The sequence below is a fragment of the Fringilla coelebs genome (assembly GCF_963513975.1).
Source record: "Fringilla coelebs genome assembly, chromosome: 5".
Classification (NCBI taxonomy): domain Eukaryota; kingdom Metazoa; phylum Chordata; class Aves; order Passeriformes; family Fringillidae; genus Fringilla; species Fringilla coelebs.
Genome location: NC_140033.1, coordinates 14,336,635 through 14,354,474, shown reverse-complemented (window position 1 = coordinate 14,354,474; position 17,840 = coordinate 14,336,635). Strand labels below are relative to the sequence as shown.

General features: G+C 39.9%; 1 protein-coding gene across 1 annotated transcript in view; it reads right to left on the bottom strand.

Moving 5' to 3' along the window:
• The window catches only part of DUS4L (dihydrouridine synthase 4 like), a 34,972-nt gene that overhangs the window by 6,863 nt on the left and 10,269 nt on the right, over positions 1 to 17,840 (bottom strand). Inside the window, exons 7-12 of the mRNA XM_084206493.1 lie at positions 14,454 to 14,786; positions 14,059 to 14,384; positions 10,666 to 10,766; positions 8,403 to 8,553; positions 4,220 to 4,355; positions 1,544 to 1,655 (exon numbers count right to left, since the gene is read on the bottom strand). Coding sequence (XP_084062619.1) covers positions 1,544 to 1,655; positions 4,220 to 4,355; positions 8,403 to 8,553; positions 10,666 to 10,766; positions 14,059 to 14,384; positions 14,454 to 14,786 — 1,159 coding nt within the window. The remainder of the gene's footprint in view (positions 1 to 1,543; positions 1,656 to 4,219; positions 4,356 to 8,402; positions 8,554 to 10,665; positions 10,767 to 14,058; positions 14,385 to 14,453; positions 14,787 to 17,840) is intronic.

The window sequence follows — 17,840 nt, the reverse complement described above, 5'->3', positions numbered from 1 at the left end:
ATGTGGTTGTTCTTATCAAGTACTTCGAGCTTTCTGGCTATCAATTTGCTCAAAATAACATATAAGAAAACTTACAAGAAGGTAAGACAGACATACCTCAACACCACCCAGCTGCTCATGGTAATTCCCATGCCACCCATGGGGTTATTGGCAATGAGGAGGGTGGCATTAGGAGAAGGGCTGTAAATATTTTCGTATTCACTCCTTAGAAAGACCCTCTCTCCCACTTTTGCCCTAACAAAAGATTCAAGCATGCCTTAATTTATACATCTCTTGGATGGACAACATCTCACAGGGAGAATGAAGCTGAAGCAGCATGAGGTAAATCTATTTACTCCTTAGCTTTCTCTAGCATTCCTACTGAAAAGCTTACATTATATTAGTGTTACATACCACCAGTTAGTTTAAATAAAACATAAGCATTTAAATTTTCCATTGATCCTGTCACTTCAAAGGCACTTCCCCCCGCTTTCTTCAAGAAAACAGCAGGAGAGGGAAAACCCACCATCAAACATGCCTGAGAATGTGAACTAATGAGACTCTCTATTTAAAGATTCTTGTTGCTTCAAGCCCAGTTGAAAACAGCTGGTTTACATTTTTTACTTGAATTCCCAGTGGACAACAAAAAAAGATTCATGAAACATTTCTGAAAAATTTATTCTTGCAGCACTGTAGCAGTCCCAGCCAGTATGAAAGTGGGGCTATATTTTGATGATAACAATACTGTCTTGTACCAAGAAAATTTGTATTTTTGTTGCAGTCTGGACATCTGATTAATGTTTACAACATCGCAGGCTGTGTTATCTTAAAAACACTGATTTCAGATCAGCAGGTGCTCACAGGCATCACACATCTTGAGAGATCCCAGTAAGACAGAACCAAACAGGTAAAATCTGCTTCTATCTCAATTTGGGCTGCCTATAAAGCAGTTTTGACAGCCTAAGCCCTAAACACGGAAGCTGCTAACAAAAGTATTATGTTACTTTTTTTGGTAAGGTATGTTTCCTTGTAAACAAAAAAAATATTAAAAAGCTAACATCTTAACACCTCACCTGCAGAACATATATACATTTTAAATACTAGTCAAGGACTTTTCTGCTGTCTGACAGAAACCCTATGGTAGTAAAAAAATCTCAATCACAATAGATCCCCCATTTTATACAGGGAGAGTGGCTGCTACGTATGACATGAAAGATCAAACCTGCAAATGCCTATAACTTGCAAATGATTCCATATCATGGTTATGTCATTGATGAAGACAAGTCAACACCACTTAAATATATCAGTCCAATTGTTAATAATTACAACTTAACTAAGGTGTTCTAATTACACCTTACATATTTTCATAATGAACACATTTACTAAAATATTGGGATGGCAATGGCATGTTTTATCAGTTCGTAGTCAAATGTAAAGAAACCCCATGCCAAGTGTTCTGGAAACAGATGAAGTTAGTTCATGCTATACCTAGAATGTTTCAACACTGAATGTCAAAAAAACCAATCTTTTTCTTGTTTGCAAAGAGGTCCTAACTAATACTCACCATTTGATGTCTTCTGTAGCTCTGCTTTCAAATGTTCAACTTCCTCCTTCAACTTCTCCTCAGTTGCATCTGTTGACTCTTTCTTTTTACCATCTCCTTTTCCACTCAAGGCCTATTAAAAACCACAGTTGTTAAAATTAATTTTATTTTCATTAGTCTGATATTAATGCAAAATATTCAGGGAATGTCAGCCCTGATCTTCAAAGCATTAGGTTTTATCAAAGGTCACCCTGACACAGGCAGATACTCATTCTAGACAAAAATCCTCCCTAACAAAAAAAAAAAAAAAAAAAAAAAAAAAAGGAAATAGACAAGCTCAGTGTTTTAGGGAATGGCATACTTGTAATAGAATGGTGTTATCTCCTGTGTAAGAATACTTTTCATGTCTGCATCAAGTGTACAACTTTCATTTAGATTGTAAAATGGATTTTTCAGAAGATACACACTGGAACTGTCAGTGACAGAACGCTGCCATGTTTACGTGCAACTGGTTCTAATTCTCTCCTTGTAGGTTTGCAGCTACTTCAATCTTCAAATAGTTTCAATACCCAGATTCGATTTCCAGTCAAATTCGAGACAAAAACTAGGAAAGGATCCAGGAAGAGCCCTGTAAACACTTGACAGAAGAGCAATATATTCCCTGTATGCCAAAAATGTTGGCACTACTATACTTATGCACTCTCTTAAGGTATAAGATTATATCCCATAACAAGATCCTTTTCTCATAAAGTTTCTACTATCTAACCACACATCATCTCTGCAATAGCAAAAAAAGAGGTAAATGCTTAATGGGAAAAAGAAAACAACTGAGACAAACAGCTGTTAGGTGAACTAGAAATATCAGAGCTTACCAGGCACAGGCAGGAGCAAAGGGGAAAGATTATTTTAGGAAGAAGAAAAAGAACTGTTTATAAAGACTGGTAAACAATCCAAGGAAAAGAGCTGCAAAAAAAATTTCCAGAAGCTATTTAATCAAAGAGCTGAGATGACATTTAGCTGCACGTAACAAAACCATAGCCAATTGTCTTCTTTGCTTTGTGCTCACCTCTTTCTATTAGTATGCAAATAGCTATTTCTGTAAACTTTTATCTGAAGTCCTGTGCTCCATGGAACCTCTGAACAGGTGACAGTGCAGACCTTGCACACCAGAGTAAACTCACAGTATTTATACTTGCAGCCAGTGCCTTATGCACAATTGCTCTCACTTCTCTCCAGTGGTGGAACAAAACACACTCATAAATAAACACAAATGCAGGGGCCAAGCCACAAAAAAGCCTAAACCATAGGATGTCTATAAAGGTAAAATATTCCAACCCTGAACATTTCCCATGTCCATCACAATGGAGATCCAGCCACAGCATGTTGCCCGTACCTGTGGCTACCTGTGTTTTTGCAAACCACACAATCAAACACACAAATAAAACCAGATAGGACTACAGTTTCCAATTTCTGGCTATCATTTACAAGTGGCTAAGAGAATGTGTTGCTAAGAGAATGTGAAAGCAGAACAAAAAAGAGGACTTTTGGCAAAATCTCAACAGGACACAGAAGAAAAAAAAACATACCCGTAAGCAGTAAAAAGACAAATACCATGGCTGAGGGAAGAATTTGGATCATTTTGACAAAATACCAAACCCCAAAATTTTGGAATAATTTTATATTTGGGAAACACCTAACACAAACTAGTGATCCTTGTTTTACAATACCTCTCAATTGGAATTTTTGTATCCCTTCTAGTACTTTCTGTCCAGAGTCTTTGTAGGAAGATTTATTACAAAATTGACAGTGCCAGTAACCATAGACACTGCTTTAGACAAACTGGAAGGGAACCTGTACACATCCACAGGGAATTTAGTTTTGACAATGTGCTGGACTCTAAAAGCCTTCCTATGTCTAGATGTCTGAACTCAGCTTACGGTTCAGTCTCTTCAAACAGAAGTCAAACTGTTACAAGAAAAGATTTCATATATTTATCTTGATCATATCTTTGATGCCTTTCCTTCCCGAATAGTTATGTATTGAACCACAGCCTAAGCACTCTTTACATAAAAATAACATCTCTCCAGTCTGCTGGTGGTTTTTTTAGTAAGAAATTTTTGGTAGTATTCTCATTACTACTACAACAGTGTCCTACAAAGAAAGGGAAATATTCTGAAATTGGCTGACCTACAATAAAAATATAGAAGAATACAAAACACATAAAATACAAAAGATTATTTTACAAGTGAGAAAAATACATTCAGGACTGGAGAAAATCCTATCAAGAAGAAACAGCCACCATGAAAACAGTTATATAGTAGGCTTTTTCATCCTGGACTGCTACAGCCTTGACCTAAACAGGCAATTGTTTGTGATAAAGGGTAGAAAATTAGTGTCTCCCTCTACTTTGTTATGATGTAATTCAGAGAGATACTACTATAACCTATCACTACTTTGCTAAAATTTGTACTGGAAAGACAGAACGTCATTTATTTGGTTTACTTCAGTTTCCTTTGTTAATAAGATGCTACTATAATTTGTTTTCAGTATTCTGAATTACATATTATAAAAATATTTTTCTTCTATTTTCAACCAGAAGGAATAAAATGAACAAGCACTCTGTAGCAAACCATCCTCAGAGTACATTGCACTAACTACTTGCTGTATAAGAAAGTTACTAAAGAAGCTCAAAGATACCTCCTGCAGCCTTTCGTTCTCGGCCATGTATTTTTTGGCTGCTTCAGTAGCATCATTTACTTGTGTTTCCAGAGCTGCATGAGATGCCATCTCTTTTGCCAACTGAGTGAGCAGGGTAACAGTACGTCTCAATACACTGGTGAAGAAAAACAGTGAACAGAACTGTAATTTACAGCACAAATAATAAAAAAAACCCCCAAATCACAAGCAAAAACCAAAATCACAAAAATAAAACCAAACAAAAAATCCAACAAACCAAAAACAAGCCCTTTTCTCTCCCAGTAGATGTAAAAATAAAACCAGAAGAGAGAAACATCCAGGCTCATCGATGACAAATAACAGTAACAAGAGAGACAGAAAATATTTTCATCTATTGACATTCTGATTTTTACTTGATACAGAACCTCCTTCCTCCTAAATACCCACAGCTATTAAGGGGTCAGAGACCTGATTGCTTAAAGGCTGTTTAAATACTGTTATATGACCCAGTATTTTTAACAGGATTGGTTTCCAAACTCAAAAGCCAAACAATAAGTTATGGTAATGAGTATAGTGAAGGAAAAAAAATACAACTTCATAAGCAGCCTTGCAAGAATAAAATTAGCAGTATAAGCATAATAATCTTCCAAGTACTGTCAATACAGTTAAATCAGAATGGATGTCAGCACTGATATGGCATCTCAATTCTAAGCTTTGCAAATACCTCGCTTGATTCTTTGCATCACTATTTTCATTATTCATCCTGAAGTCTTTCAAATGTTGCTGAATCAAGGCAACACGACACTGAATTAGATTAATGCCAGTAATGTAACTATGCAGATGCTCTTCAAAGAAATTTGAAAATCTAAGTAATTGACTTTTGCATAACTGGAAGAGAATCACAGAATCATGTAGGCTGAAAGAGGCTTCCATCTCATGAAAAGCAGGACAGGTTAAGCAGATTGTTCAGAGGTTTGTCCAGTTGAGTTCCTACCATCTTCAGCGATGGGAGATTCCCCATCCTTCGGGGTCCTTGCTCCAGTGCTTACCTGCTCTTGACAGCAGCAGCACTTTTCTACCACAAGGCAGGACACCCCAGGTTCCTGTTACCTCTTGTCATTCATTTTTGCATCCACTGAGATGAACTGCATCCATCTTTTTTACTACTAGACAGACATAGAAACCAATAGGATTTTCCCTTTTAAGTCTCTTTTGGCTGAAAGCAAAAGCTCCTTCATCATCTCCTCACTGGTCACATATTTCAGCCTCCAACTTTCTCTGTACCCCACTGCAGTGCTCCAGTATTTTGGGAAATTAAAACTGGACACAGTCCTGCAGCTGCAGCACTCCATGTGTCAGACAGAGCAGAATAACCATTCTCCTTGAACTGCTAACTCCTTTCTATCACAGCTCAATACAAGACTGGCTCTCTACCAGGATCCTCAGGTTTTTTCCTGAAAAACTTGTTCCTACCCACCAACGCAGCTAGTCCCCAGCTCAGTTGCTGTATATGATTATCCAATAAAATGTCAGACTTTGCATTTGTCTTTGTTGAGCTTCATGAGATTTCTGTCAGCACATTTCTTCAACCTTTCTGGCTTCCTCTGAAAAGCAGCACTGCTCTCCAAGGTGTCAACCACTCTGAATTGGAACCATGAGCAGCTTACTGAGAGCACACTCCATCCTATCCTCCATGTTGTTAATAAAGACACTAAACAATACTGAGCCCAGTACGTACCCTTGAGAAACACCAGCTGAAATTCACATTGTTATTATCCTTTGAACCCAAAGGCCCAGGGGACTTCCCACCTGCTTTTTTCTCCAGCCTGTGTCCCTCTGCAGTCAGGCTATCAGGACACCAAAAGACACTCTATCAAAGGTCTTCCAAAAAGATATTCTGCTCTTTATCCAGACAGCTATTCACCTCACTGCAGAAGGCAACAAGGATATTTAGGCATCATCTTCCCTAAGTAAATCTGACAGCTGTTCCAAGTCATTGTGTCCTTCATGTCCCTGAAGATGTCTTTGAGTAAGATTTTCTTCATAACCTTTCCAGGGAGGCCAGTCTCTAGTTTCTTACATCCTGTTTTCTGTCTGTGAAGGTGCAATGTTTGCCTTTCTGCAGTCACCAGGGCTCTCCCCAGAATTCTGATCTTTCAAACTAAGCCTTGCAATGACATTGGTTAACTCCCTCTGCCATCCTAGGATGCCACAGACTTTTACATGTCCAAATGGCTTATGCACTCCCTAGCTACATCTTCCATACTGGGATGATGTTACACACGCTGCTGACTCTCCTAGAAGGCACCAGTGAGCAGTGGGCTCATGTTTTGTTGAGATTTTCTTTCGTTTTCAGCCCTTTTGATCCCTCTCTGGTTCAGCATGGACTAAGAGAGGACTAGGTCAGACAAACAGACAGGTGCCTTTGTCCCACCCAGGGGACAGTCTCCAGGGTCTATGACCCTCCTCTGTTCTGCGCGGTTTGCAGATGAGAGGCTCAGCTGGCCCCAATACCCTCACTGACAGGTAATTTTCCTCACCTGTACCCAATGCTGTGCAATCACTGAACCCCACAACTGCTGTTGTCTTGTCAGAAGTGACAAGCTCCCAGCCTCCTCCATTCTATGAATCCCCATATACCATTCCTGTGGAATTCTCCTATTGGCTGATGTGCTAAAACGAACCAAAACTGACCCAAAGAATGAACTAGGGGCATCCAGTTACCCATTCACACTAGATGGGGTCTGAAGTTGTTTGGGTGATGGTATGGCAGTACAGGGTAAGGCAACCTAAGGAACACTTTCCCCTCACTTCTCTGACAGACATTTTGTCTGTTTCATGGATAAGCAAAACAGCTCTACTAAGAAAAGTCCTTTGATCTAGTGACTACTGGAGGAGTGCTTATTTCTCCTAAATCTTGGTGAAAGGCCAGCACCTCAAAAAAAGCTCAAGCAAACCTCTTCAAGAGCCGAGCTTTTATACAAAATAATCTACTGGGGTCACTTGACAAGTTTTCGTCTTTGGAAGCTGAATAATTAGGATCCTGAGAGATCAGCTTCCAATTCTTTTGTAGGATGCAATCTAGCTATTCCTCTTGGAGCAGAGATTAAAAACATATTTGTGTGTATTTACTTAACCTTTCCGTAGGAAGACAAAGAACTTGATGTATTCCTACCACAACTGAGCAAGGCTACAGCCACATAGTTTTTTTCTGAAGCTTTTCTGCTCAAGCTTTGTATTCATTTTTCCTTGATACTTTTTATGCTCAATGGTCTGCTAAAATGGCCACACATCACTCAAAGGGGAAGAAGTTTGACATAAGTCTGTGATTCTCTTGTTCTGTGTTGGTGTTGAGTATTGAGGCAATGTCAAGCAGCTCACTGAAGGAACTACTAAGAGGACCAACACTTGTTATCCAGCCACCAGAAAAATGTACAAATGGAAATCATCAGACCAACATGTCTGTTTCTGTTTGTTCACATATCTGTGTCCAGTGGCTTCATGTGCTCCCAGCCCAACTGATAAGATCTGTAGGTTGTTGCGCCTACTGATTCACAGGTAGTCGTGGTTGCTACAGGTGGGCAGTACAGAACTGCCCTTTCCTTTACCCTGTTTTAGTAGCTGAACTGAGACATCCTGAAAGAGATACTGGACTTAAGATCATAACACTATAATAGACAAGTTGCCACAAAGCATTTCATCTGAAATACAATTGAAACTTTCCTTGAAAACTGGAATATTATCCTACAGTTCTTAACTTCAAGCTTGATCTGAAGTGGTTCAGGTCAGGCTCAAGCTTTGCTTCTAAACACAGCAGGCTGCAATAACTCAGCTTGCCAGATAATAATATTATTTAACAGTACTTTAGTTTTTGACCAGTTTTTTATTCCAGTTTTCCATGCTGCAAAACAAAGGGTGTAAGTTTAAGAAAGGAAATGAGTGAGTATTCCCCAAAGAAACTTCTGCAAAATACATGTTTTCTCCAGCACATGTTTCTTTCCATGTGCTGCTCACATATCCTTCCAATCTTCAAACGGTTGTAAGGTATTATTTTCCCTGATCTTACTTGCCTTGGAGCCAACCTGGCCACAATTAATTCTTTAATCTCCTGAACCTGTCCTTCTGACCTTTATTTTACAATGACTTTGTGCAATAGTTCCTGTAATAAACATACTATGTAAACATTCAAAAATGTTATACTTACAGCCAAAGAAATAAGGAAAAACCTGAGAGATACAGGTTTCTTTGCGACCGAAAGAGTTTCATCTGAATATGATCAAAGGCACTGCTGTTGACATTTGCAGCCTTTTCATTCACATGAACAGATGAGTATTTCCTGACTTCTCTAACAGCATCTGCAAAGAAAAACAGTCTGTTCTTATTCATATCTGTGGGTGTACATGCATGTTAAACCAGACTTTAGTACTAGAAATATGTACTTTGATTTTCTGCTCAGCAAACTGTAATAGGACAAATAGTGATATCAGCTATGTTATCCATACATTTCAAAGATTGCTCTTGATAAATCATGAAGTGCTCTAGCACATTCCCAGAAATATGACAAACCATTGCCCAAAATATGCTTGAACAGGTATTTTAAACACTTGTACCTAGCCACAAGGGATCAGGCCAGAGCAACTCACTCTACAGATGTTACCAATGACCCTATGGTGTCAAAATGTCACTGCTGACAACTGAGCTATAATTCCCCAGTGGACAAACAGTGGGAAAAGAGAAAGAAAGCAAAAAGAAGCAGTATTTTCTCAAGCATGTTTTACACACAGTTTTTTAAAGATATGCATGTGTTTTAGTAATGACAGAAGGTCTACTTTATACTTCAATCACAGAGGGGAAAAAATTATTTAACATCCATTAAAATAGGAATACTGTAGCAACACAGCAGTAGTAACATCAGTAGCAACTACTAACTGTAAAATTATCATAAAAAGAATGGAGAAGAAAAGCTGCAATTTAGCTTTCTTTCATCTGCCTTTCATACATCTTTCAGCTTCCTTTCATCCATCTGATAGTTCTGCAAAAGGGCTAGTGCATTGGAAACACCTTTCAAAGGACAGAATAATTAATTAGGACTTACATCCACATAAACCCCATACCTAACCCAGTTAAGAGTTCATATTAGTATCTTTAATATCAGACATTCCTACAACAAATACAGCACCTTAAATCTCCTGCACATCAATAAATACACACATTTCGTGACATGTTCTTGCAGAATATTTTGGCCAGATGTTATTAAATTGCTGCTGGCAAAATCAACTCCAAAGAAAAGCACGAGTGACTATCATCACTCATGACTGTCTCGCTCATATGTCTGAGTTATTTGGACGTTAAAAAACACCCCTAAAGTGAAGCTTCAAACAATGCCTCAAAGACTAGGAGCAAACAAATGCATGTCCCTGTACTATAGGAAGAGTCTAGGCCTGCAGTAACCTGTCACTTCATGCTATGGGGCAGATATCTCATCACTGCCTTCCTTTAGCCCTATTCTCTCTTTCCACAAAATCAATGCCCATCACCAAGTCAAAAGCAAACTTCGGTCAAAGTTTTCAACAGCAGTTCAACAGAGCAAATGAAATACATTAGTTCTCAATCTTAACCCATTCACTGAAGACCTACTTTTAAGAATAATACTAAATATAATCTTTAAAAAATAATAAAACAGTCTATTTGAATTTCTGGTACTTTAAATATTAAGATTATAGTCCTATATCCTAGTCTGACATAGTTATATATGCCAGTGCATCTGTATGTTTCCCTCAGCAGAAAATAAAACTATGCATTTTTTCTTTCTATTTCAAGTAGCCTGGAATTAAGTAGCATGTATATTCTAAGGCACTGGAAACACTTAATCCATGGAGAACTACTTAATATCCCCAAAACACAGGAGAACTGCTTTCATCACCGAAATACAGGAGATGCCTACCACACTACAGTCAGGACAGACATTAAATTAAACCAGGCAGGCATATGGTAACCATTAAAGCTTTACTCTTACTTCACAGACCTGAGGATCCACCCGTAACAAATGAAGCCAGCAGCTCTTTTGTATCTGTGCTAAGCAAAAGTATTCAAACAGCCCAGTGCTTTGATATATTCTGGTCTTGTATTTCAACAGCATCCAAAAGAAAGAGTGCCATCTGCTGCATGAGATACAGCTCAGCCAAATTCTGGTGTCAAACAAGTTCATTTACCTGTGTGAGAAAGTCTAAGCTGCTGCTTGGTTTCCCTAAGCTGCATTTTTCCCTCTCAGTCACTCAGTAATAAAATCGCATTTGGATTCCCAATGTGAATGCAGTATAAGCCCTCTCCTTTTTCATTCCGTTGTATAATTTTTCAATAAATTAGCTGACTTACACTAGGCTTGAATCCTTTCCATTAGTTAACTGATATAAACTCAATGTACCAGGTTTCTTTTACCCATTTTTAAGAAATTATCCAACACTTACCAAGAAACAAGACGATCAACAAAACTATTATTGTAAGGAACATTTTGTTCCAAAATACTGCCATTTTGCTCCATAGAGGAAACATAAAAATCTTCTGCCATCTGTAAAATAGAATTGTGTTATTCAAGAATAATTAAACACTAAAAGAGGAGCATTACAACCCCACAGAAGAGAGCCTTGTTATTGATAAGAGACTTGAATAAGGTCTCTAAACAGCTGCTTTAATTGCAATATAATTTAGGTATATTTTAACTTTTCCAGTAATCTAACTTCTCTTTTTTTGTTGTTAATACTTGCAAATTTTTTGCATGATAGCAGATACTCTGCAGACGTGTTTTATTTTAGCTTATACTTTGGCTATCATTACATCGTATTCAGTCCTGACTATAACAAGGGATAGGGTAAAGACCATAAAACACATTCCATTATTTTTGTTTTTTATGCACTAATACCTCTATTAACTCTGAAGTACAAGGACTGTTATTACATTCTAATTTGTGATGACAACAAAAAAGACAAGTCTTGTGTTCATATTTTGTTAAGGGTTAAAACCTCTTTCCCAAGCATAAATTTGCTGGCTACAGAAGTGACTTCTGGTGAGGCCAATGGTGGTGTAGACTACTTTTTTTGAACAATTAGCTGTCTAATTGATATTGCTGCATGAAGGGCTGTAGCAGAAGTCCCACTTGCAGCACAAACAAAAAGCATCTGATGTGCTCAAATGAACTGAAACAAGTGATAACAGAGCACCTACTTGGCCTTTGCTGCAGGTTAGAATCAGTGCTACTGCACAAGTGAAATAATACCTGGTTATGCCATAAGGATTTAATACAGACATACTACTCGCCATCTGATTATATGAGGTAAAATTTCCTACTTTTGTTAAGACTATTTACACTTACCAGGGACTGTTAAAATTTACCCTCTAACAGTGATTTCCAACCTACTATGAATTTAATTTAAATGAAACTGTAGCATCATCTCCTATAGCTCTTCCCAGCTCTCCACCACAAGGAATTAAAATGTTTTTGCACTGTGCATGCAAAAACCTCATTGAAGTCTCCTAGTATAATCTGAATTAATTGTGGCAGACAGCCACAGTCTATATCACACTAAAAGCTTACTTCAAGCTACAACTCTAACAAAGCCAATTCACTAACTCTTTAAACATGCAATTTTCCAAGCTCCATACTGACCTTCATTTAAGAAGTGATTCTTTGAGGTATGACCTTAGATAAACTACACTGCCAAGTTATAATCAGGCTAAAAATACTGATCTCTTTACTGGAAAATCTTCCTGTGTTTTATTTTCACATTTATTTTTCCTCAACAAGAATTGACATTCACATTTACTAACACTCCTCTTCCTTTTGGTGACAAAAGTCATATAAATATAAAACTTCCATTCTATAATACTAGCCACCATTTTAGATGTACTACACCTCGTAGAACAGATCTGAACTGTCTCTGTGTTTTTGCATTTTTATACTGTCAATTTACTCGTTCCCCAGGAACTTATAAACTTGTTACCAAATCTGAAAAAAAAAATTTAAAAAATGTGCACACACAAGAGAGATAAGGAATCCATTTGAAGACTGACAACTGAGTAAATCAAAACTTCCAAGAACAGCAGTTTCCCACCTGTCAGTAACCATGCATGCCTTACTGCTGACAGAACCAGCTCCCAGGCCACCAAAATGCGTCAGGCAGAGCTGCTGCCCCCTGGTACTGTCACAACAGCTAAATCTGATTTTTAACTCCACAAGATCACTGCAAGTTTTGTTAAGAAGTTAATTGCACATACCACATAAGGGATGAAGTGATTTCACCCTTTCAGAAACCACTCTTCAGAGCAATAGCTGAATGTTACAAATCTACCCTTCCCATAGAATTAAAAGCACTGTATGTAATGTTCGAATAAATTTTGGTAAGCTGCACATTATGAATTTGCTTTTCAGCCACAAACACTGGACTCTGTTTGCATCATAACTGAAACATATTTCAATACTCCCAAAGTATTCTGCTTTGACATCAGCCTGCAGAAATTCTTGCAGCTAGTTTCTTCACATAAGCCATTAATAATCTGATGATTATGACTCCCACAATAATTCTCTCCTCTTACATAGTTGCACTTTTGCTTAGAGAACAATAAGAAATACAACAACTCAATAGTCTATGTTGAAATGCTGAACTCCTTGCAAGCCAACTTGTAAAAAACCAGAAGCTGAATTAGATTTCAGAACAGTTTTCATTTCTCAAGCTGAGGAAACATGCCTAATCATTGGTATTAGCTGTAGAGGAGCCAGTCATTTTCAAGACTCCTCCACAGGCATGAGTAGTTAAATCCAGACTTTCCGCAACAACTCTTGATCCTTAAGAGGACCATAAAAGCTACATCATTCTAAATACATCTAAAGAAGCAGGAAACAAACACGCAACACTTTTAACAGAGCACTAGTGAGACAGCTTTTAAGTTTCCTTCTGCTTTTTGTTTTGGGGGGTTGTGGGTTCTTCTTTTAAGACTTCTTGTGTGGGTTTGGTTCTTCCTGATTTTCTGAAAAGAAATCAGAAGTCTGCTTCTCTGCGTCCTGCAGATAATCTAGCTTTATTTCCTGTAGGGAAATAATATTACCAAATTTGAAGAGTGACTTACAGGAAACAAGATAATGCTGTAAGTCAGGCCTCTGCAAACAGTAAAGGTAATAAATTAATTTTGTTTCTTTCCCTTACTGTGTACATTTACAAGAATTTTTAATTTTCTTAATATTTGTGCTCTTCCAGAAGTAGTACTATTTTCTTAATCTATATATGAGTTTTTATAGAGTTTTACAGAGGTCTTTATTCCAGTACTCCTGAACCTTCAGCTCCAAACTCAGCTCGTTTTTTCAAAGAAGTGATCACAAACTTCTTGCAGCCGTTACACACAGTTTGCCGCCCGCTTTGAGTATCTGACGTCTTATCTCTTCAACACCCTACAATGCCTAGTGTACACCAAAACATAAAAACTGCACCTCACAAATCTGACAAACTGCTGAAAAAACCGCAGTCTCCTCTCATTAATTACTGTCGGATGCCTTTCTCTCTGCTGCCCACTCCACAGCTCCGGGAGAAGCCGTCCCACCTGCTGAGGCAAAGCAGGGGCTCCTCTGCACCCCCCGATCGCTGCTCTCGGATGAATCAGCACTGCGTAGAAAACGTAAAGCTCTTACAGAGGCTTGCGATTCCTACAGCTCCTGATACTCCAGTCCAAACAGCATTCCTTCGGCTTTGTTTACAACTAGTTTAGGATGCAGCAAAGCTCCGTGCTTATGAAAAGAGAGGCGTAAAATAAACCCAAACTGGTGAGAAGAGCAAGGACTCTGTGTTTTGCTCAGCACACCCAAGTCCTCCTACCTCAGCGGAGAAATGAACGGCAGGCAGAGCACGAGAATCACTCCGACTTCGCCATACAGGAAGCCAGCCACTGCCGTCCACTGGAAAGTCATCGTCCCGGCGGCCTGCGGAGGAACGGGCGGCTCTGACTTCCCCTCCCGAACGACACCGGGGACAGGGAGATGGGGGCCGGGACAGCCCGGGGCCGCGCCGGCCTGGCGGCCAGAGTCCCCGCGGGTTCCTCCCGCCGCCTCCCGCCCCCCCAGCGCTGCCGGTGCCCCCTGCGCGGCCGGGGAGCCCCGGGGCCGCCTCATTCCCGCTCCCCCCCGCCCGGCCGGCCGGCCCGCCTACGAACCTCGTCAGCGCCGGCACCCGGCGGAGCTGATGGCGGCCAAAGGGCGGGAGCGGGGCCTCACCGGCCGGGGCTGCGGAAGCGCGGGCCGGTCTCTGTGCCGGCACAGGGCGGGGAACCGGGGTGTCTGTACGGACACGGTGCCGCCTCCGCCCTGCCCGGGGGATGTGGGCCGGGACGGGGCTGAGTGACACGGCGGGGGCGGCGCGGAGCTGCCGCCGGCCCGGTCGGGAAAAAGCGCGGGCGGCGAAGGGATGCAGAGTCCAGCCCGGGCCTCCCCCAGCGCAGAGGCCGCGCTCGGCCCAGCCCGGCCCGGCCCGGGCACACGTGCGGCGCTGCCGGCAGAGCGGGGGGCCGAGGACGACGGCGGGCGCGGAGCTACCGAGGGGCCGCACCTCTGTTGGGAAACGCGTGGATCTACGCGCTGAGAAGGGTTCAAATGAGCATCATCTTTTTCCTATCTAGGGAATGGTTGTGAGCATTTTGCTGCGGAATGCTGCTGTGATCATCCCACCGCTCCATGACTCGAGCTTAATCGACTGGGGAGTTCAACTCTGCTCTCCAACGTTGTCATGAGTTTCTAAAATTCAGTTAAAATACTGCATGTGTCCATCCATTCCCTCCTCCATGTGTTGCACAACATTAATGTATTAAGACCCAGTAAATAGTTTTCTCAAGGAATACAGGTCCAGTATTCATAAAGACAGCACAAATAACAGCCAAACAGCAGTCTCAAACACGGTCCAACAGGGCTGTATGGGCTTCATGAATAAAACAGTATTCCTTCAGAAAACCTTGTTCTATCCTACAATGCTTCTCAATGCTTTTTATTTGCAACCCAAGGCTGCAAGCACATTATTTCCATGCAACTCTCCTTCTTTGCCCCTGCATAAGAAGGACGTGTTCTGATCACTTTTTCCTTTTGATCCTAACAGATGCTGAGGTGCTGTCAGTGGAAGAGGTTACCTTGTCTACCTGGGCATCACCAGCGCTCTTTGACACAACTACTTGCTTTGGGGAATTCTTTCCCAATTAAGTTTCATCAACATGAGACAGATAAAATGCTGTGAAGAGTAGTTCTTTGTTACTCTAATCCATTGGAACTGACATGGGGTGGGAAGTTCTTGCACAAGCAGTTTTGAGCAGGGCTGTTTGCAGCTGCTCACCATCTGAAATTGTTTACTTAAAATTTACCAGGTCTACAGCCTGGGGATGGAGCCAGTGTGTCAACATTTTTCTAGTTGCTGCCAAGCAATGTCTGGATGAAAGGTTACATCCCAAATAATTGTTTATGCGCAACAAATACTGGAGGGAGCTATAAGGAGTCATTTCAATCCAATCTACACAGTAGGAATACCCCCAGTTTTAAGTAGTATCTCTAACACATTTATTTAATGTTTTATAATGTTCTAGTTATTACATTTTAGCTAGCAGCCTACAGCCAGTATACTTCACTGAAGCTGTTAAAACGTGAATAAAGACTTTCCTATAATTACAGAGCAGTTTCCATTTCTGAGCTGCTTATTCACCTTTCTGGCACTGTAAGCTCCTGTCCCACAAGCATAGAACTGTATTCACTTGTCCCTGATGCCAGAGACTTGGAGCCACTTTTTCACTTGAGGATCTCAGAAAGGCTCTGTGAGTGTGATCGCTGTGCACTTCCCTGCAGCTGATGCATGTTCTCCACCAACGCAAAATGAGATCTGGAGAGACGTCTCCTACAAACCTCTGTGAGACCTCTCTTCTCCTGTTGAGTGCATTTTGCTGCTCCTGAAAGGAATTCTAACTGAAGCTGTAGAAGGGTGGTTTATCTAGGGCTGTCTCTCATATACTGAACCACCATATGATGAATACGATGCCATACTATACACACACACACACACACACATATATAAAATTGCTGGTTTAGTGAAAAAAAATCACAAACCTTCAAGCATCACAGTTAAAAGGAATACCTTCCTCTTCCATCAGGGAGGTGACAAAGTATTCAGAAGCAGAAATAGGAAATGCCTGTATACTAACAGCTGGTTAGAGGAGTGAAATCAACTAATTCTCTTTTGAAACAAAAGGAAAGTTTAAACTTGTTCTGTTCTATTTTGACTACTGTGACAGGCTTACCATCACACACTGCTTTTGCCCAACCATCAAACCAAGAGACCTAAAAAACTTAACAATAGGCAATAGAGAAAATGGAGTTGTATAGGCTGTGTGAGAGTGCTGGGGTTACTTTAGCAAGATAAAAGTTGCAAAAGCATAGAGGTATTATGAGAATATGGTTTTGTTGTGCAGGGGGGGGTTTAACATAAAGAACAGGATCAGTTACAGGAGCAAAGAAACTAAAATAGGAAACAATGCTTTATATCTTATGTTACTTGCTTTGTACTTATGTTACAACATTTAAAAACTAGACCTGGTGACATCAAAAGTAACATACACAGGAGAAGGACTACATCCAGTGATTTTAAAATGCATTAGTATTTTTTCATATTCAAATATCTCATAATGAGAAATATGACCATATTCTAAAAACACCACTGGTAGCTGAATAACTCTCATCCTTAGCAATTTATGTATATTGGAACAGTACGGTGTTCAACATATGACTTAACGACTCCAAGTTTGCAGTTTATTCTATGGAAACACAGTGAAGCATGTTCAGATGCACACAAAATTCAGAATGGAAGGTGAACAATTCATTTCACCCTTGAAAAGGGATGATGAAGTTCCATTGACTTTGATGATACAGATCAAGCATTTCATAATTGCTACCAATATTAACAGCAACCTAGGTCTTGTACTTCAGGCAGAAATCTCTGTGATTAATCTCACACAGGCACAACAACTGCTGCCTTCAAAATCATCAACTACTCAGTTCCTAAATAGGTCAAGGTATTTCCAGTCCTCTAAAATTCAATTTTCCCAATGCTACAGAAAAAAATAAAGCCTTTGTGTTGATTATATATAGTAAATTATTATTCTCTGCTCCTTGAGGCTAATGGAACAGATTGTTACACATACTAGTTGCTAGCCAAATCATAAAACTCTTAAGAAGATGGCAACAAATGGCTTAGTTAATACTTTCACAAATCCCTTTTCTCTACAATTCAGTTGCATAGTTTTAGTTCAGGGGAGGCTGGAGGCATTTCAGAACTGAGAACAGTGTTGCAACATACCTGGATGAACTTGATACTGGAAACTTGGTAGTACAAAATACCTAGTCATACAGTTGGGAAGTAAGAACTTTTGCTCTAAAACTGGGAGCTCATAATTTACATGATAAATATTAGTTGAGGAAAAGTGAAGTATTAGAAGTAGTATTAACTGTAGAGGACGCTGCTGGCAATTTACCTGGAATGCTATACAGAACTGTGTCCAACTAATGTCAAGAAAACATTATAATCCAGAAGAGTGAAAAAATAGTTGTCTGAAGGAGTAGAGACACCAAAAATGG